Source organism: Nilaparvata lugens, chromosome 10, assembly GCF_014356525.2.
Source record: "Nilaparvata lugens isolate BPH chromosome 10, ASM1435652v1, whole genome shotgun sequence".
NCBI classification, from domain to species: Eukaryota; Metazoa; Arthropoda; class Insecta; order Hemiptera; family Delphacidae; genus Nilaparvata; species Nilaparvata lugens.
The window spans coordinates 20,269,068-20,297,067 of record NC_052513.1 but is presented as its reverse complement, the minus strand read 5'-3'; the positions used below and the strand labels follow the sequence as shown (position 1 = coordinate 20,297,067).

Below are 28,000 nucleotides of genomic sequence, written 5' to 3'. Positions count from 1 at the left end.
TGTTTTTTCAGTGAACAGCAACAGCCGAGTAAAGTGCTGATCCTGGGCTCGGGTGGTCTAAGCATTGGCCAGGCGGGCGAATTCGACTACTCAGGCTCACAGGCGCTGAAAGCCATGCGCGAACAGGGCATCCAAACCATACTCATCAACCCCAACATTGCCACTGTGCAGACCTCAAAGGGGTTGGCCGATAAGGTCTACTTTCTGCCGCTGGTGCCTCACTATGTTGAGCAGGTTAGTCGTAAAACTTCTACAGTTTTATGGTTCGAATGGTATATCTGGTATATGTTTCAATGGGGAACTGGTATATCTTATGTGATATTAACTGTTCATTCTTGTTGAAAATAACTTACTTACTCCTCAGCTCTACATGTCTTTACAACCTTTGGCCTCCCTCACATAGCCTCTCCATCTATCTCGATCCTCGGCCTGCCTCCTCCTGTTACGAACTCCAAGCGTTCTTAGATCGCGTTCTACATCATCCGTCCACCTATTTCTTGGTCGACCTTTTCTTCTTCTGTTATATATTTTCTCTTTCCATATACATTTCACCACTCTTCCATCTCCCATTCTCAACATATGCCCCATCCATCTTATTCTGCCAGCTTTTGTCGACCGCACAATGTCTTCATTGTTTAAGAACTCCTCTATTTCAAATTTTTTTCTTCCTCTCCAGAGACCATTCTCAGAAACAGAAACCAAGATTCTTCTCACCACCTTTCTTTCAAAAACTCTTTTGCATCTGCAAACTCTTTGAGTCTTTGCATATCTCCATCAGTAAGCACCCATGATACCGATCCGTAACACACCACAGGCTTCACCACTGCTTTGTATAATTGTAATTTTGTAGCTCTTGGCAGCATTCGAGATTTGAATAACTTGATACTAGCATAGTATGCCCTGCCCTGTTTCCCACCATGATCCTGTTGTTAATCTCTGCTGAGACTTTCCCACTACTTGTCACACGTGTTCCTAGATAGACAAATTCGTCTACCTGTTGAAATGTGTAGGGTCCAATCTTCATGTCTCTAGCATCTTGTTGAAAATAAACAATTTTATTTTATTCGTAAAGAAAATATTTATGATGGATGAATCATGTAATGATTACATGATATAATATAATTTATCATTACTAACAAGAATCCCAATTAATATTAGATAACATACCAAGATAAATGATTCAAAGCCATCTAATTGCATAGAGAAAAGGTAGCACAAGAAGATTTTCCATGGTATAGGGCGTTTATATTCCATTAATCAATGTTAACTGAAGCCGATAGTCATAGTATTTTTTTCGTGAAGCTATGTGACGCTGGTAGTCTCTCATACTGTACCGTTCTTACACTCTCACCCGGCCAAAACCTTAATAACAGACAGTAGTCGACAGTAATCGGCTTGAGTTAACAAAAAATCTGCTTGGTACATGAAAGATCTAGCTTCTTATGCTACTATAGAAGGTGGTGGATAAAGAAACAAGGTAACTTTACTCTCCTATAATTTCCAATGACTTGATAATCTGAATCTCACTATAGATTTCGGACTATGTGTAACCTTATCTAAATTTGGGAGAGGAATAGCACAAGGTTACCTTATTTTTCCTCTCCCCATAATTTTGATGATGTACTTATTGTATCAATCAATAAAGAATGAAGATGTTTAACTATTTCTAGAAGTGATCTCAAACTTATGTGTCGTTCTCAGGTGATTTGCTCAGAGCGTCCCGACGGCATCCTGTTGACGTTTGGTGGTCAGACGGCGCTAAACTGCGGCGTCGAGCTGGAGAAGTCGAAGGTGCTGGAGAAGTATGGCGTCCAGGTGCTGGGTACCAGCATTCAGTCCATAGTGGAGACAGAGGACCGCAAACTGTTTTCGGACCGCATCAACGAGATTGGCGAGCGAGTGGCACCTAGTGCCGCTGTTACTTCTGTGCAGGAGGTGAGGTTAGGGTAGGGTTAACAGAACAAAGTGAATTGATTAAGGCCGAGTTTCACCAAATTCACGTTAACGCTTCACTTAGTAATCTCCAATTAACACTAACGAAATATTAAGAAGTTTGATTTCACCAACGAAAACTGATGTTACGTTACGAAACGACATATTAGAGTGGATCAGGGTGGCATGACACTTGTTTCACATTGTTAGAATGTAAAACCTAACCTAGAAAATCCAACTAGATTCCGAAAATACAAGTTTTGTTTACCAAATTGATTGGATATTAGCCTACAAATTTTAGTAATTAATAATAATTATATTGCAGTTTTTTTTAGTTGTATGCTTTATTAAATTTAATTTAGGTTACACGTAGTCTTTTAATAATTGTTCTTTAGATTGTTTTTTTTTGGAAATAAGTAAAATTTCAAATTTCACAGGATGTCTTTTAGCCATTCTGTCAATGTTGTGTTGCCTAAAGCTATCAAAATAAGAAGAGACCCAACATTCATGAACAGTTAAAGAACCATCTTGTCAATCTTATTGAAAAATAAGTCGATTTCGTTCAAATATTCAACAATTCTTTCTCTTATCCATCTAGGTCGGCGAACAACATAATCATCATTATTGTCTGTCACTCTCAAATGCCAATTCTTATACTCTTCTTCTAGCATTATTGAAACAACAAATACTACAATCAAATACTACATTTGTAAACAACAAATACAACTACTTTCCATATTGAAACAACAATTAATCTAATATAAAATATTCGTAAAAGCCGGGAATAAATAATTAAATATAATCTCAACAAACTACTTTCAACAAGACAGTAAACAGAACGTCGCCATTTTTTTCTTTACGACAGATTACAGATGTTGACTGACCAAATTTTGCCGGTTAAAGGTAGACGCACACAGATCGTCATCGGAAGGATCGGATTATTAGATACCTATCCGCATCCGTATAGGTATGCGCACTCCAATTGAAAACAATGTATCAAATCTAATAATCCGATCCGTCCGATGCGTGCCGTCCGTCCGATGACGATCTGTGTGCGCCTTCCTTTACTCTATAACGGCTCATGAGCTCTAACGGCGTGTGGTGAAACCCGATTTTGTCAGTTTAGGGCTAATTGGAGTTTACGCTTCCTCTAACGACAAGTTTAATTCCTGGTGAAACCCGGCCTAAGTATGAAAGTGTAAATTGAAGGTTGAAAAGTGTAAACTGTATGCACACTTGGAAAACGATTTCTATCAAAATGTAGGAAAGCAACTGTTTTGTTTTTAAAACAAATTTATTGTCTATTGGAAAATAATAAATTATTTACAGATTACAATAATGTTTCCTTTTTATTAGAACTAGTAATATATTTTTTTTAATTTATACTTATTTGGCTTCAAAAGGTACTCGTTTGAGTTAAAACATAGTGGAGTGGCAAAGGTGAAGGGTATCAGAGGTTGTAGCCGAGAGAGGTGAAATAATGCATAAATTATTGTAATGTATCCCCCCTTCCTCCTATCTTCTACCATACATTCGCGCATCACTATGTTCTAATAATAATAAATAATATTCGTATGGCTTTTATTGTTGGGGAGCTCCTGATGGAAGTTCCACCTCGCCTGGATCATTTGAGCCGTCAATGGGCCTTACGACTGTCATATACTTCAGGCGGGACCGACAGTTTAACGTGCCCATCCGATAACACGGGAGTGACCTGTTCAAAAACTTTTGGCTCTGAGTGGGGTTTGAACCTAGAATCTCTAGGTTGCTACGCAAGCACTCTACCCACTAGACCACGGGATCACTTGTATGTTCTAATACATTTGAATTCATGCATAATTTTTAGCACTCAGCTACCTTCTCTGATACTCACTACCTTCGCTACTCCACTATGTCTTGACCCATACACAATCGTTCGTATGATTTGCGTGCCAAATGGTTAAATAGAATAGAATATGTTTTATTGTAACCTCTTCTGAGGTCTTCGGAAGCATAACCTTCGTGACAATTTACAATGAATGTCTTACTGTAAAAAATAGCAATAAACTATACCTTGTTGGGGATTATCTCCACTTGAGCCGTAGGCTTTTGCGTGAGTATTGGTAGGTTCCAGATAGGTACAGTGGTGCTTCAGGTTTGTGTAATTTCTGAACTCAGGGGAGATATTTCAAAGTTCAAGGCCTTGTTGCACAAAAGCCTGTTAAATTTGAATGCTACGAGAAACAATCAGAGATGGCTTTTTTGAGAGGAAGACTCTCCTTATTGGTTCTTGTGTCATTTAATCAAGGTTAAAATTGAACAAGCTTTTGTGCAACTGAGTCCACAACTTCTCAGTAAATACAATTACAAAAATGGTAAAGTGAAAAATTTGATTTTAAAAAAGTGATAAATTTGATTTTAAAAAAGTGATAAATTTGATATGTAGTACTCAGTATAATTATTGTATTTACTGATAAGTTGTGGACTCAGTTGCAGAAAAGCTTGTTCAATTTTAACCTTGATTGAATGACACAAGAACCAATTAGAGAAGTCTTCTTCTAAAAAAAGACTTCTCTGATTTGTTTCTCGTAGCATTCAATCATGATCAAAATTTATATGACTGTAAATAAATGAGTGCATAAGACCAACCTAAATCAAATGGAACAGTACTTAGAAAGACCGGTTTCGGTTATTACACCATTGTCAATCTCTTATAAACAGAGATCTTCTAAGTATCTTCCGGTCTTTCTAAGTAGGCTATCAATAAATCTGTGGTTTTTTGAAAATTTCTTAGTCTTATCATTTAATATGAATAATTACCACAATATCAACTTCTCAACTACACAAAAAGGGGAACAGATCTAGTTAACTTCTGTTTTTCTTCTACGTGAAGTGGATGGATTTAATTAGATAATGTTGTTGTGTTACAGGCACTATTAGCCGGCGAGAAACTGGGCTACCCAGTGCTGGCTAGAGCGGCGTTCTCGCTGGGTGGTTTGGGCTCGGGGTTCGCGAGCAGCGCAGACGAACTGCGCAGATTGGCCCAACAGGCTCTCACTCACAGCAGTCAGCTGATCATCGACAAATCGCTCAAGGGCTGGAAGGAGGTCGAGTACGAAGTGGTCAGGGATGCCTATGATAACTGCATCACTGTGAGTAGTGCACTTGATTAAAACAATAAAACTACGTTTCAGCTCGTATTACACTATAATGAGCTGTGAATTTTATGCTCTAATCTTCTAAAGTCAGCACCTGATTGACATTGGTTTGCTATCCTTGTCTGTCATAGGACAAAGCAGATAGATCTATCCTTTTCTAGTGTAAGCTTGAACTGAATTGAATCACTACCTCCGTAAACAAACCCTAGTGCATTCTGGTGACGTCTCAGCACAGGTAGGGCTCCTACACAAAAAAATTCGTTGATTTCAGCTGATCTATATCAGCTAGTGTTTTTATTGGTGTAGGAGCCCTACCTGTGCTGAGACGTCACCAGAATGCACTATGGCTTTGTTTACGGAGGTAGTGATTAAATCAGCCGATGGTTTAATCTCAATATAAACCACATTATAAAAAATTTAACACAACATTGATTCAGTTCAGTTCAAGCTGATGTTCCGTTTGAACTGACACTGAACAGACGTCCCTTAGTGTGTGCAAAAATAATATACAAAGTATTAATTTCAGCAATGTAGATCCCAATGATCTTGTCTCTGTTTCTGATACGGTCACCCTATTTATAAACGGTCCCACAAGAACCAATGATTTTTGATGCGTGGAATTTATTAGAAAGTACACCTTGAGCTACATTTACGTTGTCGTGATGACAAATGTGGCTTATCTGCTTTTCATTGACTGCTGCATCCACACTCTCGCTCAATGACGTCGAGTGCGAGAGTCTGTCAATGACGTCGAGTGCGAGAGTCTAAAGCAGCTATCCACACTCTCGCCTAATGGCGTCGAGTTAGCTGTCTAAAGCAGCTATCCACACTCTCGCACTCGACGTCATTGGGCGAGAGTGTGGATAGCTGCTTTGCCAGCGCTCGCCTTCACTGGCCTATGCTTGCCTTAGCTCCGATGTTTGACAAGCGAAGGCGAGTGGCTAGCCGTAAATGGTCACATTCAAATTACAATTCAATTCAAATTGTATTCTATAGAATTCACAATATTTACAAATTATAAGCAAAAAGATAACAAGATCACACAGCTATACAAGATGAAAATAATAAGCTTACAATTTCCAAGTACATAATAATTGCAGAGTGAATGGCAAGACCAACGTGGCGACTTGACGATAGTGTGAACTAGGCTTACAGCTTTTCAAAGTTTCCATCGTCTATTCAACTCTATAGAATCTGAAGAATTTTAGGAAATTGTGCTCCCAGAGTATAGGAATTTCTGATTTTCCGTTTTATCCACTGACTAAGAAAACTAGATATCGTCCAACTACAGATTTATTAAAAATCAAGATACCGCCTTTACTTGAAGCCTGGAAAAATCAAAGTACTTGTTCGATTTAAATAATATTTTGATTGTTTGTTTTTGGCAGGTGTGCAACATGGAGAACGTGGACCCTCTAGGCATTCACACGGGGGAGTCTATAGTGGTGGCCCCCAGCCAGACCCTCAGTGACAGAGACTACAACCGGTTGAGAAGTACAGCCATCAAAGTGGTGCGACACTTCAAGATAGTTGGCGAGTGCAATATACAGTATGCGCTCAGTCCTACATCTGAGGAGTACTATATCATTGAGGTAAGATAAGACATTATCTAGAAATAAAATTAAATTGAGAATTGGGGAAAAGAGGTTTGATCTCCTTGGAATAGTCGCTCTGGTATATCTCAGGTTAACCTTCCAAGTAAACCATTACAGGAAAAGGTACAATAATTCCTTAGCGACGGCTCTACGATTCTGTAGTGATGTCCACGTTATAATGGCAGTGGAGAGAGATAGGAGATCAACGTTGCCGTTCCTCTGTCTTGTTAATGCCTTCTATAGACGGTAGCTGATACAGGTTTATTGATGTAATATTAACTGCTCATTCCCATTTAAAATAATCAATCATATTTTATTAAGCAATAAATTACATTTTTCTATAATTTTTTATTGATTTTTCATAATTGAGATAATATATCTTGTTAATTATTTATTCTACATTGTTAAAATATATACTAAGTGGTTTTGGATATTTTATTTAATTTATTAATTTAATCATTCAGAATTACACAACTTGAAGAAAAGTACCACAGGCTTATAAGCCCAAAACGGTTACAATAATTCTAATTCATACAACAGTCCAAATACGTTATGTGTCACTTGACATTCTCCAATTACACACACAATTTACAATTCAAAACACACAAAAATCATTTTTAAATTGAAAAAACTCCTATATTTAATTAAATCAATCACAATTAATTAGAAAATTTCAAACTTTGAAAAACTATAAAATTTTGAGACCTAAAAGACAAACACACTATCTATTTAGAACTTATCATAGCTGACTATATTCCAGTCTCTTTCAAAGACCTTAAAGACATCTTTAAAGTCTTTGGTCTCTTTATTCAATATTTCTGCTGATATTTAATTTACTGTATTTTATCGATTTGTATGTTCCGTAAGGCTAGTTACTCAAACATCGATTTTTGGACGTACGATTTTTTGCCGTCCTTATAAATGCTATAAGATTAAACAGGTGATGTTTGTCAAACAAGTTCTGTTTTATCTGAATTCTTAAGGTCGGCAAAAAATCGAACGTCCAAAAATCGATATGTGTGTAACTGGCTTAATAAGACGAACGATTCCTGGACAACCTAATGAGGTGTGCACTCAACTATTTTTATTTTGTTTCTGTTTGGGAGATTGTAAAATCAAGAGAATAAAGTGAATATTAATTTAAGATAATATGTTGTGTTTCAGGTGAACGCAAGACTGTCCCGCAGCTCAGCTCTGGCCAGTAAGGCGACCGGCTACCCGCTGGCCTATGTGGCAGCCAAACTGTCTCTCAACATGCCTCTGCCCGAGATCAGGAATTCAGTGACCACTTCGACCACCGCCTGCTTTGAGCCCAGCCTCGACTACTGTGTTGTCAAAATGCCACGCTGGGACTTGAGCAAGTTCTCCCGTGTCAGCACTAAGGTTAGTTGAAGACTCTCACTACATTCAACCGTAGAAAAAATATTGCATAAGATGATATCCCATGGTTTAGGGCGTTTATGTTCCAAATTTAACTTAAGCCGATAGTCATATTAGTTGTTTTTGGTGAAGCTATGTGACGCTGATAGTCTCTCATACTGTGCCGTTCTTACACTCTCACTTTAACAAAACAGTAATAATAGACAGTTGTCGACACTAATCAGCTTGAGTTAACAACGCTGTTAACTGAAGCTGATTACTGTATTTTATTACTGTTTTGTTGGGGTGAGAGTGTAAGAACGGCACAGTATAAGATACTACCAGCGTCACATCGCTTCACCAAAAACAACTACTAGGACTATCGGCTTCAGTCAACATTGAAATTTGGAACAAGAACGTCCTACACCATGGGATGGATATCAAGCTATATTTTCTCTATGGTTCAAGTCTCTCACTTTCATTCAACGTTCAAAAGTAGCAGGTTTTCCTGTCTCTTTGGCACAGGAGGTGAGGAGGTTCTCAGTTTATCCAATTACCATCGGACTTTTTTCGTGCGGTTGACTATAGTGGGCGCTCAGTTGATGCTACTGTCCCTGTGTGCAGACTGCATTTCATCTATTGTGGGATTAAGTTTGAACTGTTGTCAATCATTATAAAACGCTTCTCATTCCATCAATGCTAACAGATTAAAGTGAATCTCATTACATGAATCAAATAAATTTATTGCTAAATAGCCTGGTTGCACTTATGTCTAACAAATACAACCGTGTTAATGGTGTAAAAACCCAGTTACTTGTGATTCATTCATTTTAAATTATTGACAAATCATTAAAATGATTGGGAGAGTAACAATAGCCTGAGCCGACTGTTTGCCGATTAATGCGGTCATCACATTGTCATCCACTTTGCTCATCGGTTATCAAGTCTTTGATTCTGTTAGATGACATCATTAAACGGCGCTTAAATTAAATAGACACCTTTCTAACCGGGGGAATATATGACTGTGTGGTAGTGAAGGTGAGGTGTGGTAGTACAAAGCTAAAAAGAAGGTTGAATATTCTGAAATTTTCGAACTTCATTCGTTCATACAATGAGTACATCATCAAAATGATAGGGAGAGAAAAAATGAGAGGTAACCTTGTGCTATTTCTCTCTCAAATTTAGATAGGGTTACACATAGTCCGAAAAAGGTCAAGTCTTGTAGTTTTTACTTACTTACTTACTCCATGGCGCTACAGCCCATCCAGGGTCTTGGCCTCCTCTAGAATGCCTCTCCGTCGGAACTCCTCTCTGTCGGAAGCCTTGCGTCTCCATCTCCTATCACCTATCTCCGAAGATCATCTTCAACATCCTCCAGCCAGCGCTTGCGTGGACGTCCTTTCAGCTTTCTTCCACCTGGGTTTTCTCTGAAGACTTAAACGGCTCTTGCATCGCTCATTCTTTCTACATGACCTAACCAGCTCAAGCGTCTCACTTTTATCTCATGTACAATAGGTGGTTTTCTGCACAGGTCACGCAGCCCTTGATTCGAACGAAGTCTTCATTCTCCAACAAGTTCTTGTATTCTTAACTTCTCAAAATTTTAAACTAATTGTTCATTAAATGGTTTTGGTTGCTTTATCAATATCAATGTCTTAAGGTGCGTACAGATATACGCGCCGCGAACATGAGCAATTCACTTTTAATCAGCTGACTATATCTGTATTTTTACAGAAACGGTAAGATACAGATATAAAAAGCTTGGCATCAGCTGATTAAAAATGAATTTCTCATGTTCGTGGCGCGTATATCTGTACGCACCTTTAGAAAATTCTAACAAATAAAGCGATGCGTAGCGCTGTGGGTTTAGGCTAGTAATAAATTGTGATATGATGTATCCAGTATTCAATTGTATCCTGCTCACCACCTTTAATATATTTTTATTTATTCATCTAATAATATTTTTTCTTGTTTTTATGCAGATCGGCAGTTCGATGAAAAGCGTAGGCGAGGTGATGGCGATAGGCCGCAAGTTCGAGGAGGCCTTTCAGAAGGCGATGCGAATGGTGGACGAGAATGTGCTCGGCTTCGATCCCCTGGTGAAGTCTCCCTCGGACGAGGAACTCGAACAGCCCACCGACAAGAGGATGCTAGTTCTGGCTGCTGCCCTCCATGCTGACTATTCTGTTGATCGACTGTGAGTAGAAAATTACAATTTTCTGAGTATAGTGAGGTCCACGTTATAATGGTAGTGGAGAAAGATAGGAGAACAACGTTGCAGATCCTCTGTCTTGTCAATGTCTTCCATTGACGGTAGCTGATACAGGATTATTGATGAAATATTAACTGTTTATTCTCGTTTAAAATAATAAATTATATTTTAAGAAAAATAAAAGGAAGGCCAAGGAACAGATGGACTGATGATGTAGAGCAGGATTTGAGAACGCTTGGAGTTCGAAACTGGCAGCGATCAACAAATTATGTTCTTCTATAATTTCGTAATGAATTTTCATTATTAAGTGAAATATTTTGTTAATTAATTAATCGTTCTATAAAGGATCTTGTTAAAGGACGATCTGGCAAAGCGAGAAAGATATAGCGCTATCCACTTTGTTGAATGATAGACAAGAATAGCAATACCATTGCTAATCAAACACTGCCATTATAACATATATATAGACGGTAGCTGATACAGGTTTATAATATTAACTGTTCATTCTCGTTTAAAATAAGCAATTTCATTTTATTAAACAAAAAATTATATTTTTCAATAATTCCATGGTGAATTTTCATAATATTAAGATGAAAAATTGTGTTGATTAAATATTAATTCTACATTGTTAGAAGACGATCTGGCAACAGAGCAAAGCGAGAAAGAGATAGCGCTATCCGCTTTGTTGAATGATAGACAAGGATAGCAATACCATTGCTAATCAAACATTGCCATTATAACATGGACCTCACTATAGTCATTTAATTCAGATTAGAATTTTTTAATTATCTAGTCTAATTACTGCAGTCTTACCGTATTTCTTCCAATATCTCAATTTTTCTATTTATTCAATTCTCGTATCAAAACCCTTATTAACTCAATGTCCTATTGACGGCTAAAATTACTCATGGAGTAATCCGTCCAGTTGATATACTGATTGAATAGCAGCCTAGAAATCCCGGGTTCAAACCCAGACTCGAACAAAATTTTTCAGCCAGGTCACTCCCTTGCTATCGGATGGGCACGGCTGTCGTGAGATATTCGTAAGGCCCATTGACGAATTGTATATTCAGCGGTGTTGGCACCTCCCGCAAGGACTCCCCACCAACAAAAAGCCATACTTTTAAATTCTTTGTACAATCTTAAAAATAACTATATTTTGTCATGGAATTACTTATACGTCGTATTATTTTATTACAAATCACTTTTTTAATAGTCTCAAATCGCTTATTAGTTATATTAACATAATCATTCAATAGTTTGCTATATATTATCAGCTATTATGAATAAACCATGTAAACAAATAATGCTCGCCTATAATGCACACTTTGGTCCGGTTGCACAAAAGCCTGTTAATTAGTATCATGATCAAATACCAAGAGAACAAATAATCGGAGAAGGCTTTCTCGAAAAGAAGGCTTCTCTGATCGGCTCTCGTGACATTTTTTATTCATGATTAAAATTCAACAGGCATTTGTGCAACCGGACCTCTATGAATAAAGATTAATTTTTGAATAGTATCGCTCAACGAATTTCTTGCTTGCTGTTTACCTTGTTGTCATTATTTTAGATTTATTTGTATTTGTCAATTATAATTTTTACGCTCAGGTACGAGCTGACCAAGATCGACCGCTGGTTCCTGCACAAGATGGCCAACATAATCGACATGCACAAACAGCTGGAAGGCCTGACCTCGCAACAGGTCACAGCTGATGTCATGCTGCATGCCAAACAGCTGGGCTTCTCGGACAAGCAGATCGCCTTCCTTGTCAAGACCACCGAACTGCCTATCAGGAAGAAGCGCGAGGAATTTGGTAGGCGAAACATCGCATTCCCGAAAATCATACGTTGACGTATAGCCAAACTATATAACACAATACATGTTCTGCCATGCAAGCTTTCTGTTTCTACTTTACAATAATTATTAAAACATTTGAATAATACAAGCACTTTGCCATTCAAAAGCAAAAACCTAAAGTTAGTTTTATTCATCTTTTAGGTCGTTGTGAAATTTGTCTAAGCAAAAGAGTGGACTTTATAAAGGGGTGAATTTGTAGGTTATGAAATTTAGTAGAATAATCAGAAACTAACAAACTCCACTTATAAATTTGAAAGTAGGAAAGATCCAATGTGCTTACATAATATGTATTAAATGAAAGCAAATTGGCATGTACAGCAAATGGTAACTCAGGATTGAGATTGAAATAAAAAATACCAAATGAAAGGTTGTGTATAATCACAAGTTTAATTAAAATGTTTGTAGTGCAAATAATAACTGAAAGAGCTCTGAGAAATTTAGAATAGTTAGTTTAAATAAACGACAGGCTTGATGAATAATAAAAATTATTAAATATTGAAAAGAATCACAATTCAAATTTAATTTAATGCTCAAATTGAAAAATGCTCAAGTAACAAATACAAGAGCAATCAAAAATTGAATGTAATTGAACTGATGTAATTAATTGAGTACCTAATTAAACAAATGATGAAATTAATTATGTAGAACCAAAGTTCTACAATAAATTTAGAATGGATAAGTTGAACAAACAGTAGTCACAAAGTTAAGCTAATAATCGATAGAAAACACAAGATCTACAAAGGTGCAAGAATCAAGAGACTGAACTGGCACAAAGGAAACTAAATAAAAATACAATATTAATGGAATGGTTACAACAAAACAAACAAAAGAATGGTTCAAATTGCTTGCTAAAGATTGATTTACAATAAAACAATATTAATTTGAAATCACGATATCAAGTGGGTACTTTATAGATAACCAAAATAATTGAATGAGTTTGAGACTATTTAAACTTTTAGAAATCAAAATGAAAATACATTAATATGGGAATTAATAATTGAAAAACAAATAACAATTATTCAAAATGAAGGGATACAATCATCAATGGAAGATGAAAGCTAAAAAATTAATGGAAAACACTCAATTAGAAAGATTCACTGAATATTGAGATAATATTGAATATAATATTCACTGATAAATTAGGACAAGTCTGGGAAGATAAAGCAAATGTACTTTAAACTCAAAATATCCTATTTAGAAGAGATAGCACAAGATCTATAACCAAAGTGGATATTTTGCTACAGTTGATGTGATGTGAAAATATCAAAAATGTTAAATATAGGACTTAGCTCAGAAAGTTTGAAGTAGCAGCAGGTGGAGATGAGCACCAGCGTGTCCACGCAGGTGGTGAGATCAGGATGAGAACTTCAGACCAAGATTCTGGAGACCAGCAGGAATCCAGGAGATAAACATTGTCAATAAACTTAAAACAAAATAAATAGGTAACCTAAAAAGTTGAAAACGGTAAGTGAGATTTAACAGTCGTGTTTATATTTTATAGTTTGGATGTACGTCAGCTTGTGAATTTCGGGGATGATGTATTTTGGTTTTCGAGGGATTTGGTAGGTTATCGTGCTTTTATACTGTGAATGGGGGATTTGATTATAAGGAGACCCTTGGGTTTAATTGGAATGTTCTCAAATAGACAAAAAAAGAATGAATAATGAAAATTTTTCGCTAATGAATAATAATTTCTTAGACAAGAAGATCGCATTCCTTGTGAAGACCAACGAACTGCCGATGAGGAAGAAGATGTATGCTATAGTGAGGTCCACGTTATAATGGCAGTGGAGAAAGATAGGAGATCAACGGTGCCGATCCTCTGTCTTGTCAATGTCTTGTATAGACGGTAGCTGATACAGGTTTATTGATGTAATATTAACTGTTCATTCACGTTTAAAATAATCAATAATATTTTATTAAGCAAGAAATTATATTTTTCAATAATTTCATAATGCATTTTTATAATTAAGATGAAATATTTTGTTAATTAATTATTAATTCGACATTGTTAAAAGACGATCTGGCAACAGAGCAAAGCGAGAAAGAGATAGCGCTATCCTCTTTGTTGAATGATTGACAAGGATAGCAATACTATCGCTAATCAAACACTTCCATTATATCGTGGACCTCACTATAGTGTATGAATACATTACGAGAGTGCTCACACATTGGGAGAAAAAATAGACAACTCAATTCCACTTAGTTCTACAGTAAAGAAGAAAAAATATAAAACTGTATCTTTTAAGTATCATGTATCATTCTCTGTTAGCATTGAAGATATGAATGTTGGTGTCATCTCTTGGCTTTTTGAGCGGACTGCTCTGACTAAATTGCTAGATAAAATACCGTAGATGGTGACTAATTTGAACAAAGCCAGCAGCACTTTCCGATTTGGGATTAGACTAGTTTTAAAATTCATAAATTTGTCTATTAATATTGAGCTCGAATAAACTTCAAACGATGCTATTTGATTGAATAATATATTTTAGGATAATTTAAATATTTAGAATTGATATGGGATTACACACTTTTACATAAATTTGTCTTAATTATTTAATTTTTTGTAATTTTTTCAGGAGTCCTACCGTTTGTGAAGCAGATTGATACAGTGGCTGCCGAGTGGCCTGCTTGTACCAACTACCTGTACCTTAGTTACAACTGTAATTCACACGACATTGCCTTTCCTGGAGGTCACACCATGGTCATAGGTAATTATCAGCTGATTACTTGTTACATAGATACTAAAAATTGAAGGTTAAAGAAACGAGACGGGGCTGCGCTACCTGTACACTGGGCTATTTTTCCAAAACGGTTCATCCTCCAACTCTCGATTACGATACTCTATTGTCCTCTGATTCCGCTTCATTACCCTCATTATTGGCCCCGTGTGTCTTGTTGAAGGATTTTCGAGCTGATACTGGTTTTACTAACTTATCTATTACTATGCACCTACTGTTACTATCTGTTACTTGTATTTTCTACAATTATTGAATCTAAATCAGTGATCAAGTACCTGTAATTGTATTATTCCCAATGGTTCATTTGATAAAACTCAACTTGCTCGCAAGCTGTATACAGACTAGCTTGAGTTACATACAAACGATACTTATTGAACATACGATTTTTTGGCGTCCTTTCAAATACTACTAGTTGACCGAGCGAAGTGAGGTCTAAGATTCAAGTCGACGGTTTGGCATTTATCTTAATGTTTAAATGTTAATATGTTGCGCATTTACGGCGAAACGCGCTAATAGATTTTCATGAAATTTGACAGGTATGTTCCTTTTTTAATTGCGCGTCTACGTATATACAAGGTTTTTGGAAATTTTGCATTTCAAGGATAATATAAAAGGCAAAAGGAGCCTCCTTCATACGTCAATATTACAGTAAAAATCAGACTTTAGAATTACTCATCATAAATCAGCTGACAAGTGATTATACAGTTGTTTGGAGAAGCCAGTCTATTACTGTATTTCCATAAGGACTATAGTTTCAATCAGGTACTTGTGGATGAGAATACTGCGTGAGGTCTACTGTTCACAGAACTACTAGTATTCAAGGTTTCAGTATTCCGTTTTCAAAGAAGTGATCAAGTAACCTGTCTCAATTCTGTGTTATATTTTTATATAAATCGTCTTTATCGCTTTTAAATTCTTATCCATTTTCAAAATGTTTTTCTTAGTAAATTGATGATTGTGAAATATTACAAATGATTATTCCTGGACCGAAAATCAAGTGACGAAGCAGTGTGTGATTTCATAGCCTTAACCTTTGGATAACATTAACTTTTTATCAAAAGTTTTGGAGAGAAATAGTACAGGTTTAGCCTAGTTTTTCCTCCAATGTCATAATTATATTATGATTATAATATTTTGTACTATAAGTGAATAAATGAATTACAACCATTTCCCCAGTATTTTTGGAGGTTTATGATGTATTTTGTGATTGATTGCAGGTTCTGGCGTGTACAGAATCGGCAGTTCAGTGGAGTTTGACTGGTGTGCGACCGGCTGTCTGAGGCAGCTGAGGGAAATGGGCCGCAAAACCATTATGGTCAACTACAACCCGGAAACTGTCAGCACAGACTACGACATGAGCGATCGGCTCTACTTTGAGGAGATCTCGTTCGAAGTAAGTGGTTCGGAGCCCACCATTAGCAAATCATGCTCTCAATAATCGTTCTCTTGAGCCCTGTTTATTCATAGACAGTAGATACAATTCAGGTGTAAACAACAGGCATTCGCCCAAAACTGCTTTCAACCTAGATTTGAAATGAACAGTCCAGAGTTTAGGTAGAGTTCATGATTTGATTTACATGATAGAATACAAGCTTAGGCTAGGCGCATACCAGTTAGTCAAGACAAGACAAGACATGATCAGACACGTTCAGTCACAATACTTCACATAGTTGTTTATGACGCAACACACAGTGATTAGTCATTGCAATTAGACATGTCGTCATAAGCAACTATGTGAAGTATTGTGATTGAACGTGACTGATCATGTCTTGTCTTGACTAATTGGTGTACGCCTAGCCTAATAGTTTAATAATTCACTATTCTAATAACCAGTTGACTTCTGGTATTATTAGTTTGTATTTTAACATGTAATAGGCACCAGGTGGTTCGTAACCCACTTAAAACTTTGTAAACATCACTTAACCCACATTTTATCATAATTTCTTATGTGATTCTCATCTCTCAGAGGCCCAAGTTGAGTTTCCTGTATCATGAATAGAATTGCTCCACTTGTGCCTCACATATATAAATTTGTCTCTGTAGAACTTGAGAAAAAGATATCTAATACTGTAATAAGATTTTATTCGGAAATATTGAATTTTGGATATTATTCTTCTGGATGGAGATAAGAAGCATCCCCTCATTCTGCCATCCTCTGTTTAGGTTGAAACTACTTTGTGATGAATGGTACGGTAAGGTACTGTTGCACAAATGTCTGTTGAAACTTAATCATGATTAAATGTCCCAAGTACCAATCAAGGAAGGCTTTTTGAAAAGAAGGCTTCTCTTATTGGTTTTTGTGGCATTTAATAACGGTTAAAATATAGCAGGCTTTTCTGCAACCGAGCCTGAGAGTAGATTCACTATAGTGAGGTCCACGTTATAATGGCAGTGGAGAAAGATAGCAGAACAACATTGCCGATCCTCTGTCATGTCAATCCCTTCTATAGACGGTAGCTGATGCAGGTTTATTGATGTAATATTAACGGTTCATTCTCGTTTAAAATAATCAATTATAACATATATTATTTAATAATTTCATAATGAATTTTCATAATTAAGATGAAATATTCTGTTAATTATTAATTCTACATTGTTAAAAGACGATCTGGCAACAGAGCAAAGCGAGAAAGAGATAGCGCTATTGAATGATAGACAAGGATATCAATACCATTGCTAATCAAACACTGCCATTATAACGTGGACCTCACTACAGCTTCTTATGCTATCTTTTCTCTATGCTACTATAGAATGTGGTGGATACAGAAACAAGGTGACTTTACTCTCTTATAATTTTCAATGACTTGATAACCTGAATCTCACAATAGATGTTTCACTATTTCTAGAAATGATCTCCAACTTTCACAACGATCTGTAACGCATCACTCCGCATTATTTATTCATTTGAATGAAAAAGACTAAGAAATTGAAAACCGAAACCGGTCTTTCTAAGTATCAGTAAATCTGTGGTTTTTGACAATTTCTTAGTCTTTTTCATTCAATATGAATAATTACCACAATATCAACTTCTCAACTACACAAAAATTTATTCATTTATTACAGAACAAAGAAGACTACAGGCATTAAGCCCAATGAACTATTTTTTTCGCCCCACTTGGATGTAATGAGCTGGTTTTCGTGCTCATATGGAGGCCAAAAATGTTTGTTTTCTTGCCAGGCCGGTAAAATTTTTACGGCCCTAGGGCTGTAAAATAACCTTGAAGTCAGCTGATTCTGATTTGATGTGAACGTGTTTTCAAAATGGTTCATGAAACGGAATCAGTTTATGCTTCTAGAATTGAATAAGTATTCTGCAATAAGATACTATCATTTTATTTGGATGAATAAAATACAGATAAGATATATATTATAAACTATTCAAATTCGATTTTCAGAGTAGGATAGAACTTCTAACCTAAACTACCGAAGTCAACGACAACAAGCATTGTTGACGTTGACATTCAGATTGGCCAAATTTCAAGTGTGCTAAAACAGCTGATCAAAAAACTTTTCATTATTTGTGTTTATTATTCAAGAATCAAAACATTTAAAATAATATCATCTTATTGTCATTTGGAAGAATAAAAAGTATAAACTCAACCTCCTACATAATTGAACATAATCTTTTAGGTTACGGTATTTAGACAAATCAGAATAAAAAATAAAAATACTTGGACAATTTCCTGATATTCAGATTACCTCAGATTTGCTAGAGCTATGACCTTCCTGTTTTGCTTTCGGAAGTGCCTAATAAACAATATTATTCTCATATTTATATTGTTTATTTTTCTGTGTGGCGAAAAATAACGTTCTCACCATGGGCAAAAATGTTTTTCCGGCTCTCAATCTTTTCTAGTCCTCGGCCTACGGCCTCGGACTTGAAAACCGATTTCGAGCCGGAAAAGTCTCATTTTCGGCCCTAGGTGCGAAATATACTATTATCCTAAATAATCTTGAATTGTCTTGAGGAAACCCTAATTACAGTGTAGTTTCTGCTGTATATCTCCACTGCCATTATAACGTGGACCTCACTATATCAACTGTACTGAAGACATGATAACTGAACTGATTCAACTAATTTTATATTCTCTTTCAGGTAGTAATGGACATCTATTTGGTGGAGAACGCGGACGGCATAATCCTGAGCATGGGTGGTCAACTGCCCAACAACATAGCGATGGATCTGCACAGGCAACAGGCGCGCATACTGGGCACTTCGCCGGAGAGTGTAGATGGAGCTGAGAACAGGTTCAAGTTCTCCAGAATGCTCGACAGAATTGGCATATCTCAACCCAGGTATGAAAGTCAATTCCTAAAGTGAGGTGCACGTTATAATGGCGATATTTGATTAACATTGCTGTTGCTATCCTTGTCTATCATTCGACAAAGCAGATAGCGCTACCCTTTTCTAACTATACAACGTTGCATACCGGGCACTTCGCCTGAGAATGTAGACGGAACTAAGAACAGGTTCAAGTTGATTTATTATTTTTTTTTATCTATTTATTAATTTATTTGATGATACACAAAATACAATAATTCATCACAATGATTGGGGAAGGACCAACAGGCACAGCCCAAAACTGTTCCATCCCCGGATTTTGATTCATACACTATAAACTGTTAGACACTATACACTATTCATACTAGTCCAAAATGTAGGTTACGCTTAATTCACGCTTGAATTTGAGTTAAAATGTTCTCCAGAATATTCTCGACAGAATCGACATATCGTAGCTCAGAAATTGATTGATTGAGTACTTTATTTATGTAGATTACAATATACTGGCTTATACACTTATATACAATGGCTTACAATACAGCAAAATTATAGATGAATTTACATAATATAGACTAAGAAAATAATTATTGAACTGTATATGATATGAAAAAGTAATTTGTAATATAATAACTATAGATATTATATTGTTATGCATGTACATAAATTGGCGGAGCTTTGGACATATCAATGTCCATTCTTCGGAAAGAATATTAAAAATATCCTCCCCACTAACTCTCTACCAAAACAGAAATGAGGGAATTATAAAGCCTATATCACTTTATAGGCTTTTCTATAGTGAGGTCCACTTTATAACGGCAGTGGAGAAAGATAGAACAGCGTTGCTGATTCTCGATGTTATTACCACTGCCTTCTATAGAGGATACCGGTATATCTCACATAATATCGACTGTTCATTCTTGTTTGAAATAATCAATTATTATATTTTATTCGTCAAAAAAATATATTTCCCAATGATTAAATAATAAATTTTCATAAAACTGATATTGAAAATTTAAATGTTGTTAGTTGATTATATTTCTACATTGTTGAAAAACGATCTGGCAACTTTGCGGAGCTAAAAAAGGATAGCGCTGTCTGCTTTGTCGAATGATAGACAAGGATAGCAACACCAATGTTAATCAACTACTGCCATTATAACGTGGACCTCACTATAGATATCTTACTTGATGAATGGGCAATCACCCATTACACTTCAATCATTATCTTATTATATTACTAGTAGCTAACCCGTGCTCTGTAAGGGCTTCATTAAAAACTTGACGTACCGTACTGAAATCTTGAAGAATTTAAAATAGGCCTATATTTATCCTCGGTAAATTAGTAATATATATGCAAAATTGCAAGTTAATCAGTTGAGTAGTTGAGACGTGATGATGCGTCATTTATGAATTTCCTATCCCGTACATGTATAAGCCAATTCTTTCCTTTTTTTTTTGATTTTATGACCACATAGGATCACTGTAGTCTCTGGTTAGTCCTCTTTCTTTGATTATTCGTTTCAATTCAATATTATCAATTCGTTTCAATATTATTATCACAAGTGGTAATTGAGTGTAATATTTCTAATTAATTTATTAATTCAGCACATCTAATTTCAAAATTAATAGTTTTCATTTTTGTTTTGGACTGAAATTTTATCAAAATTGTACACGTGAAATTCTAACCTTATTTCGGACTTTTTTACCTATAAATTTGGAAGAAAAATAGCACAAGGACTATCTTATTATTTTATCTTTCAATGTTATTACATTAGTGTCATTTTCATTGTAAATAAATAAAATAAATTCTCTTCCTTTCTTCCCAGTACCTTTTCATTCTGACAGATCTCTCTTTTCTCAATTCATCTGAACAAACCTGTTGTTTCTTTCCTTTATTATATTTCAAGATTCATTTTTATTGACCATCAGGTTACAATAAAAGCAATAAATTCAATTTTATTGTCAGCCAGCCAAAAAAGCACAAGACAAAGTCACACAAATAGAACATGAAATAGACAGTTACACATTAAGAAACACATTGTTATTTAGATTACATCTCCAAATATTAAAAATAACAATGACAATATTGTCTCAACCCCAATTAATTATTGATTTTTCTTTAGAAAATTCGTTGTTCCCAAAGTTAATGGATAGAAGGTTGAACACTCAGCTGATTGTACTAGAATGACATGAGGAAGTGGCTTAATGATGTCATGGTGTCGCCTTTCCAAGTGTAATCTTACACGTGTGATGTTTCAAGAGATAGATAGATATCAATCTAACTCTAAAATCACATCACTCACTGGATGAAGCAACAGTAAGGGCCAAGCCACATGAGGCGTTTTTCGGTCGGCACGACAGGACAGTGCTCTCTGATTGGCTGCAAGATCACTCAACACATCAACCCAATCAACCAATCGAAAAGCTTCCTGTCCTGTCGTTCCGACTGAAAAAATTCCTCATGTGATATGGCCCTAATTCTTAATAAAAAACATATTGAGATTATTACAATAATTTTATGTAATGAATGAATGCCGAGTGACCTACCTGGCTCAGCTCTAATGGTGTCAGAGATTTCAAGTTGCTCCTGATTAATTTCAGGGCCTCTCACATTACTTGGCAAACGTGCTTTTAGGCAGCCGGGACCAACGCCTTAACGTATCCATCTGAAACACGGAAGTGGCCCGAGAAAAATATTTGTGCTCGCCAAAATTTGAACCCGGGCCGCTGGTTTCGGTTAGGTTAGGTTAAAGGTTTAGCGAAAGCAGCACTAAGATTATAATAAATATAATTTCTTATGCTCTATATTGAGTGATAAGTTTGAATTCACTACTCATCACCCAGCTTTTAAAGTTTCATTTAGTTTCTTATTCATTTCCAAACGTATTTTTATAAAAGCTCTTCTCTCTTTTATCTAGAACTATTCTCTCGATATTCTAATGAATAATTTGTGGCATTTCAGTCAGTCACTATTTCCACTCATTGATTGTTCAATAATAGTTTAACGAGTTCTTGAATTGGATGTTTCGTTCTGTCTCACACACAGTTCACATATTTTTGTTTTTACTTTCCTTGCCCTACTACCATAGGTAAGGAAAGTATTGCTTTCCAAAAAAATTAAGGTACCCCAATTTCAAGTTTTCTATACGTTTCAAGGTCCCCTGATTTTTGGGTGTTGGTCTGTGTGTGTGTATGTGTGTATGTCTGTGAACACGATAACTCCATTCCTAATTAACCGATTGACTTGAAATTTTCAACTTAAGGTCCTTGTACCATGAATTCAATTTTTTCAATTCAATTTATTAATGTCAACAAAAAATTAATATACAATTCATACTTACAAACATAAAATACAAATTCTTTATAAAATAATGAATACTTACATAAAATATCATATTCTAAATAATATTGTTGCATCCCTCTTTAAGCAAAGCTTGTGATGAGGGATGGTGTATCTCTAGAATGTTGGATAGCATAAGATACTAATATACATCGTAATATTAATAACATAATTAGATTTTATAATTTTACATTACAATATCAAGAAAAAAAGAAAATTCCATTCTCTTATGCTATTTTCATACAAATGTTGCTCTTGTAATCAGTATAGGCCTAATTGAGATTCAACTATATGTTCTACATCAAAGATAAAGATCACCAATATTTAAAAATAAAACAACAAATTCTCTTCTGCTCTGTTATACTAAGTAAGATATGTATTCTAAGAATAGAATTGAGATTTACAAACAGATTTGAGAAATAAATCAAAATTAGTCTTCATTTTGTCTCCCTAATAAGTAGTGTCGAAGATACTGTCTAAAAGTTTTGAAAGTGAAAGAATAATAACAAATTGGTATACATTGGGATGCTCCAGAAACCTCAAGCAACAGACGGTTTAAAAGTCTAGGACCATAATACGCTGCATGAGCACTGGCAGCCGCTGTTCTACAAGGTGGTTCTAGCAAAAATCTCTCAGATTGTCTACGAGTAACATAGCCGCCATGAGGGGCTATAGGGAATCTATTGGGCCACGAATAGACAAAACTAGCTAGGTCAAGATCATACAAGTGCTCAATACTGAGAACATTAAATTCTTTATAGAGCAAATTTGTTGGATATTTAACCGGTTTTTTCAAGCATATTTTAATAATTTTCTTATACAATACTATAAGAGGCTTAAGAACGGTAACACCACAACCACCCCAGCCAATTATACCATATCGCACAACTGACTGCACAAGCGCAAAGAAAACCATTTTAATTTGCTCAACTGTAAAAATATTTCTCAGTTGAACAAACTTATACAGCGTCTTCCTCAACCTAGAACATAAATATGAAATATGGTCTCTCCATTTCAAATGCTTATCAATGATTATTCCCAAGTATTTGGTGCTGTTCTTAAATATTATTATAGGACATAGACAACTATTATCATCGCATCCAGTTTCATGAAAAGCCAAACTCCCCTGGTTATCTGGCTGACCTGCTGAGGTCAAAGAAAATGACACTGCAGTAGTTTTTGCTATATTTAAACTAACTAAGTTGAAATCTAACCAGTTTTTTATAACTTTCAAACCCTCATTAGCTCTACAAAAAACATCTTCCCATTTTGATGCACAGAAAATAGCAACAGTGTCATCAGCAAAAGAAAACAAAGAACAGCTCTCAAGCTCTATCTTGAGTAAGTCATTAATGTAAATCAAAAATAATATTGGACCCAGAACAGTTCCCTGTGGCACACCCATCGTAATTTCTAATTCTGAGCTCATTATACCATTAACACCAACCACCTGTGATCTACAACTGAGATAGCTTTTGAAGAAACCCAAAGCAACACCTCTAATTCCAATACCTTCTAGCTTTCTAAATAAAATATTGTGGTCCACTGTATCAAAAGCCTTCTGGAGATCTAACAACACAGCTATACATTTTTCTTCCCTGTCCAGTGTTTCAATAATTCTCTTAGTAACATTATATACAGCATCAGAAGTACTTACACCCTTACGAAAACCAAATTGGCAATTAGATAAAATTTCATATTTTTCCAAGAATTCGACCAAACGAGTCTTAACACATTTCTCAATCACCTTTGACAAACATGAAAGCAGAGAAATTGGGCGATAGTTCCCTGGATCACTTTTGTTACCATTCTTATGCAAAGGAATAAAAGTGGCCTTTTTCAACTCGTCGGGGAAAACACCATTCAAAAAGCATAAATTTATTACATGAGCCAGAGGAACTGAAATTATGCGAGAATTTGAACTCAGACATTTAGAAAAAATTCCATCAAATTCTGGTGCTACCCGGAGGTGCTATGAGGATCCGACAATAAGAAATTCAATAAAATTCAATTCAAGATGGCGGAAAAAATGGCGGATAATTACTAAAAAACCATGTTTTTCACGGTTTTCTCGAAAACGGCTCTAACGATTTTCTTCAAATTTATACAATGGATAGCTATCCATAAGCCCTATCAACTGACATGAGTCTCATTTCTGGGAAAATTTCAGGAGCTCCGTAATATTCTTGAGAAAAATGGCGGATAATGACTAAAAAACCATGTTTTTCACGGTTTTCTCGAAAACGGCTATAACAATTTACTTCAAATTAATACCATGGATAGCTATTTATAAGCCCTATTAACTGACATGAATCTCATTTTTGGGAAAATTGCAGGAGCTCCGTAATATTCTTGAAAAAAATGGCGGATGGTTACTAAAAAACCATGTTTTTCACGGTTTTCTCGAAAATGATTTGACCGATTTTTTCAAATTTATACCCTGTATAGTTATTTATCAGCTCTATCAACTGGCATAAGTCTCCTTCCTGGGAAACTAATGGGGGGTCCACCCCATCCTTGAGAAATGGACTTTGTGAACTCCTTCTCGTGCATGAGGTAGATAGGTAGAGCAGTCTATAAAAAGAACACATATTCGAGATATTTCATCTGTAGAACAGCTGTTTTGACGACTTTTAAAAAAAATCATCGGATTTCACAATTTACACAAAGGAAGCAGTACTCTGAAAACAATTATATATACACATTTACAGTAGTCTGATCGTAGTTTCAAATATGTTGCCGCCAATCGTCATTATGTTATTCCTCTAAATTATTCTCGTTTAAGAATGAGGCTCACAGTTCAATCAGCAAGGAAAGTTGTGTGAGTGTACCACACCAGATTTTTATAAAAGCTCTTCTCCCTTTTATCTAGAACTATTCTCTCGATATGCTAATGAATAATTTGTGACATTTTAGCCACTATTACCATTCAATGATTGTTAATAGTTCTATGTTACAATGTTAAATAGTTTACAATGATTGTAAAGAGTTCTTGAATTGGATGTTTTGTTCTGTCTCACACTCAGTTCACATATTTTTGTTTAATGTTTTTTTCCAACACATTTTCAATAACTCTCTCAATTTGTGTTGCTACAGGAGATCGACATAGACGCAGTGGCTTGCGACGGCCAGATTCTGTGCATGGCTGTGTCTGAGCACATAGAGAACGCAGGAGTGCATTCAGGCGATGCCACCCTGGTGACTCCGCCGCAGGACCTCAACCAGGAGACACTGGCCAAGATCAAGTTGATATGCAGGGCCATCGCTAGTGCACTCGAAGTAACCGGGCCCTTCAATATGCAACTCATCGCTAAGGTATGCTCACTTGATTATTTATATTTAGGGCCGGTTTCCGAGCTCGGCATTTAGCTAAGTTCTAGACTTTGAACAGCTGGAGTCAGAAAATTGGCTTTCGGGGCGTAGTCGTAGTCCAAGTTTAAATTAAATTTCGAAAAGCTTTAAAATTAAACACAAAATAAAATAAATAGTGTAAAGTTTCAGATATTTTGAATCATTTGGGAATGTTTCATTTCCTCAAGGAAAAACGTTTCCAATTATAGAAATGAGAAAATGAAGATTATTTTGCTGCGACTATTAACTGCGACTACGCCCCGTTTTGGAACGCCAATTTTCTGACTCCAGCTGTTCAAAGTCTAGAACTTAGCTAAATCCCGAACTCGGAAACCGACCCTTAAACATACATTTTACAACTAAAAAAAGAGTGGATCTTAAATATGGTTCTTTTAATAAGCAAATCATCGCAAATGTATTCAATTTATAATAATATTACAAGCTAAACATCCGATGATCAGTCAGAGGATAAGTCAAAAAATAGCAACATTGGGAAGGTTATCAACATATTATATCACAATCACAATGATAAAATACTATAATTATACTAAGGTATGTTTACTTAGGTAGGGACAATAGTAGAGCTTTCACTTGCTGAGGCGGGAACGCTGGATTAGAAATGTCATGTACATTTTGAGTTAACATGTACGATTCCGCATTCCCGCCGCAGCTATAGTAAGGTCCACGCTACAATGGCAGTGGAGAAAGATAGCAGAACAACGTTGCCAATTCTCTGTCTTGTTAATGCCTTCTATAGACGGTAGCTAATACAGGTTTATTGATGTAAGACTTCATTCTCGTTGAAAATAATCAATTATATTTTATTAAGCAAGCAATTATATTTTTCAATTATTTCATAATTAAGATGAAATATTTTGTTAATTAATTATTAATTCTACATTGTTGAAAGACGATTTGGCAACAGAGCAAAGCGAGAAAGAGATAGCGAGATGAATTGAATTATGGTTAATTAAAAACTAAAAATGCCACTTAATTCTATGATCTGCAACTTTTCAGTATTGGAGACTTTTGATTCCACTGTTTTTTGGTTCATTCAAATTCAATTCCATCTGTGATATTAACTTATTTTTTTCAATGATTTAGACTATATTATATAAATATTGTAGTAAAATTTGTAATGTATTTATGATGGGATGTTTATGACTTGTGTTAATAGTGTATTATATACGATGCATAATATGAAAAATAAATTGAATTGAATTGAATATCCGCTTTGTTGAATGATAGACAAGGATAGCACTACCATTGCTAATCAAACACTGCCATTATAATGTGGACCTCACTATAGATTAGTCCACATGTTGGCTCAGTCGCTGGCTTAGCCTGGTAAGCTTGGCTGCGTTGGTCTTGCCATCCACATGACCAGTGCCGAATCAAGGTCAGCGGTAGCCATGCGACATATCAATGACAGTAATTGAAAATATCAACTAAAATGAACACAATAAAGATATAAAAATGAAACTCAATATTAATAGACCGGGGCAAAAGTTTTTGACCACAGCACAATCATAGATACGGCCACCCCGTCTTTCAGAGGAGACGATAGCCGTCGGTTCCGTCTACCCAGTGGCGGCTCGTGCAAATACTAATGGGGGGTTCACATTTAACATGAGCAACAAGATCTAGATCTTTAATAATTTGTTAAACCCCATGTTTCAAGTGAATTTTGTTCGTTTCACGTAGTAGAATGTAATTTTTTATTCCTAGAAGAGTACTAGGCCTATCATATTATTACGTAGGTAACAAAATATTCTAATGGGTTGTATTATATTAAGTACCTATATAATAATTTGGATTTTCGTTTAATAATAATAAGTATTTAGATATACTCAGGATTCTCAACCTAGAAGATGTACTCCCATACTCCCATTGAATAATTCATGTACAAATTATACAGAAAACAGCAATAATTTTTCCTCGATGTAAGATAATTTCCAATCAAAGAAATAAGGATTAACATGCTTTTAGAGACTTTGTTAACACTCACCCTCCTTCTAGTTGGCATTTACAGAGCATTTTTTGAAAATAAAATCCATCCTCCTCTCCTTCCTTGCTGCGAAAACATCGATCACCTTCTCATTGAAGTTAATGATATTTGCTATCATTTCCTTCTCAATAGTCAGCATTGCTAATGCTGATAGCCTGTCCTGGTTCATTGTGGAGCGCAAAAACG

General features: G+C 35.7%; 1 protein-coding gene across 1 annotated transcript in view; it reads left to right on the top strand.

The window, feature by feature from the left end:
- Positions 1-28,000, top strand: part of LOC111048445 (CAD protein) — an 86,301-nt gene that overhangs the window by 19,921 nt on the left and 38,380 nt on the right. Inside the window, exons 7-18 of the mRNA XM_039436648.1 lie at positions 12-234; positions 1,702-1,935; positions 4,842-5,063; positions 6,458-6,661; positions 7,829-8,047; positions 10,006-10,220; positions 11,844-12,049; positions 14,673-14,804; positions 16,052-16,227; positions 18,931-19,151; positions 23,837-23,861; positions 25,552-25,770. Coding sequence (XP_039292582.1) covers positions 12-234; positions 1,702-1,935; positions 4,842-5,063; positions 6,458-6,661; positions 7,829-8,047; positions 10,006-10,220; positions 11,844-12,049; positions 14,673-14,804; positions 16,052-16,227; positions 18,931-19,151; positions 23,837-23,861; positions 25,552-25,770 — 2,296 coding nt within the window. The remainder of the gene's footprint in view (positions 1-11; positions 235-1,701; positions 1,936-4,841; positions 5,064-6,457; positions 6,662-7,828; positions 8,048-10,005; positions 10,221-11,843; positions 12,050-14,672; positions 14,805-16,051; positions 16,228-18,930; positions 19,152-23,836; positions 23,862-25,551; positions 25,771-28,000) is intronic.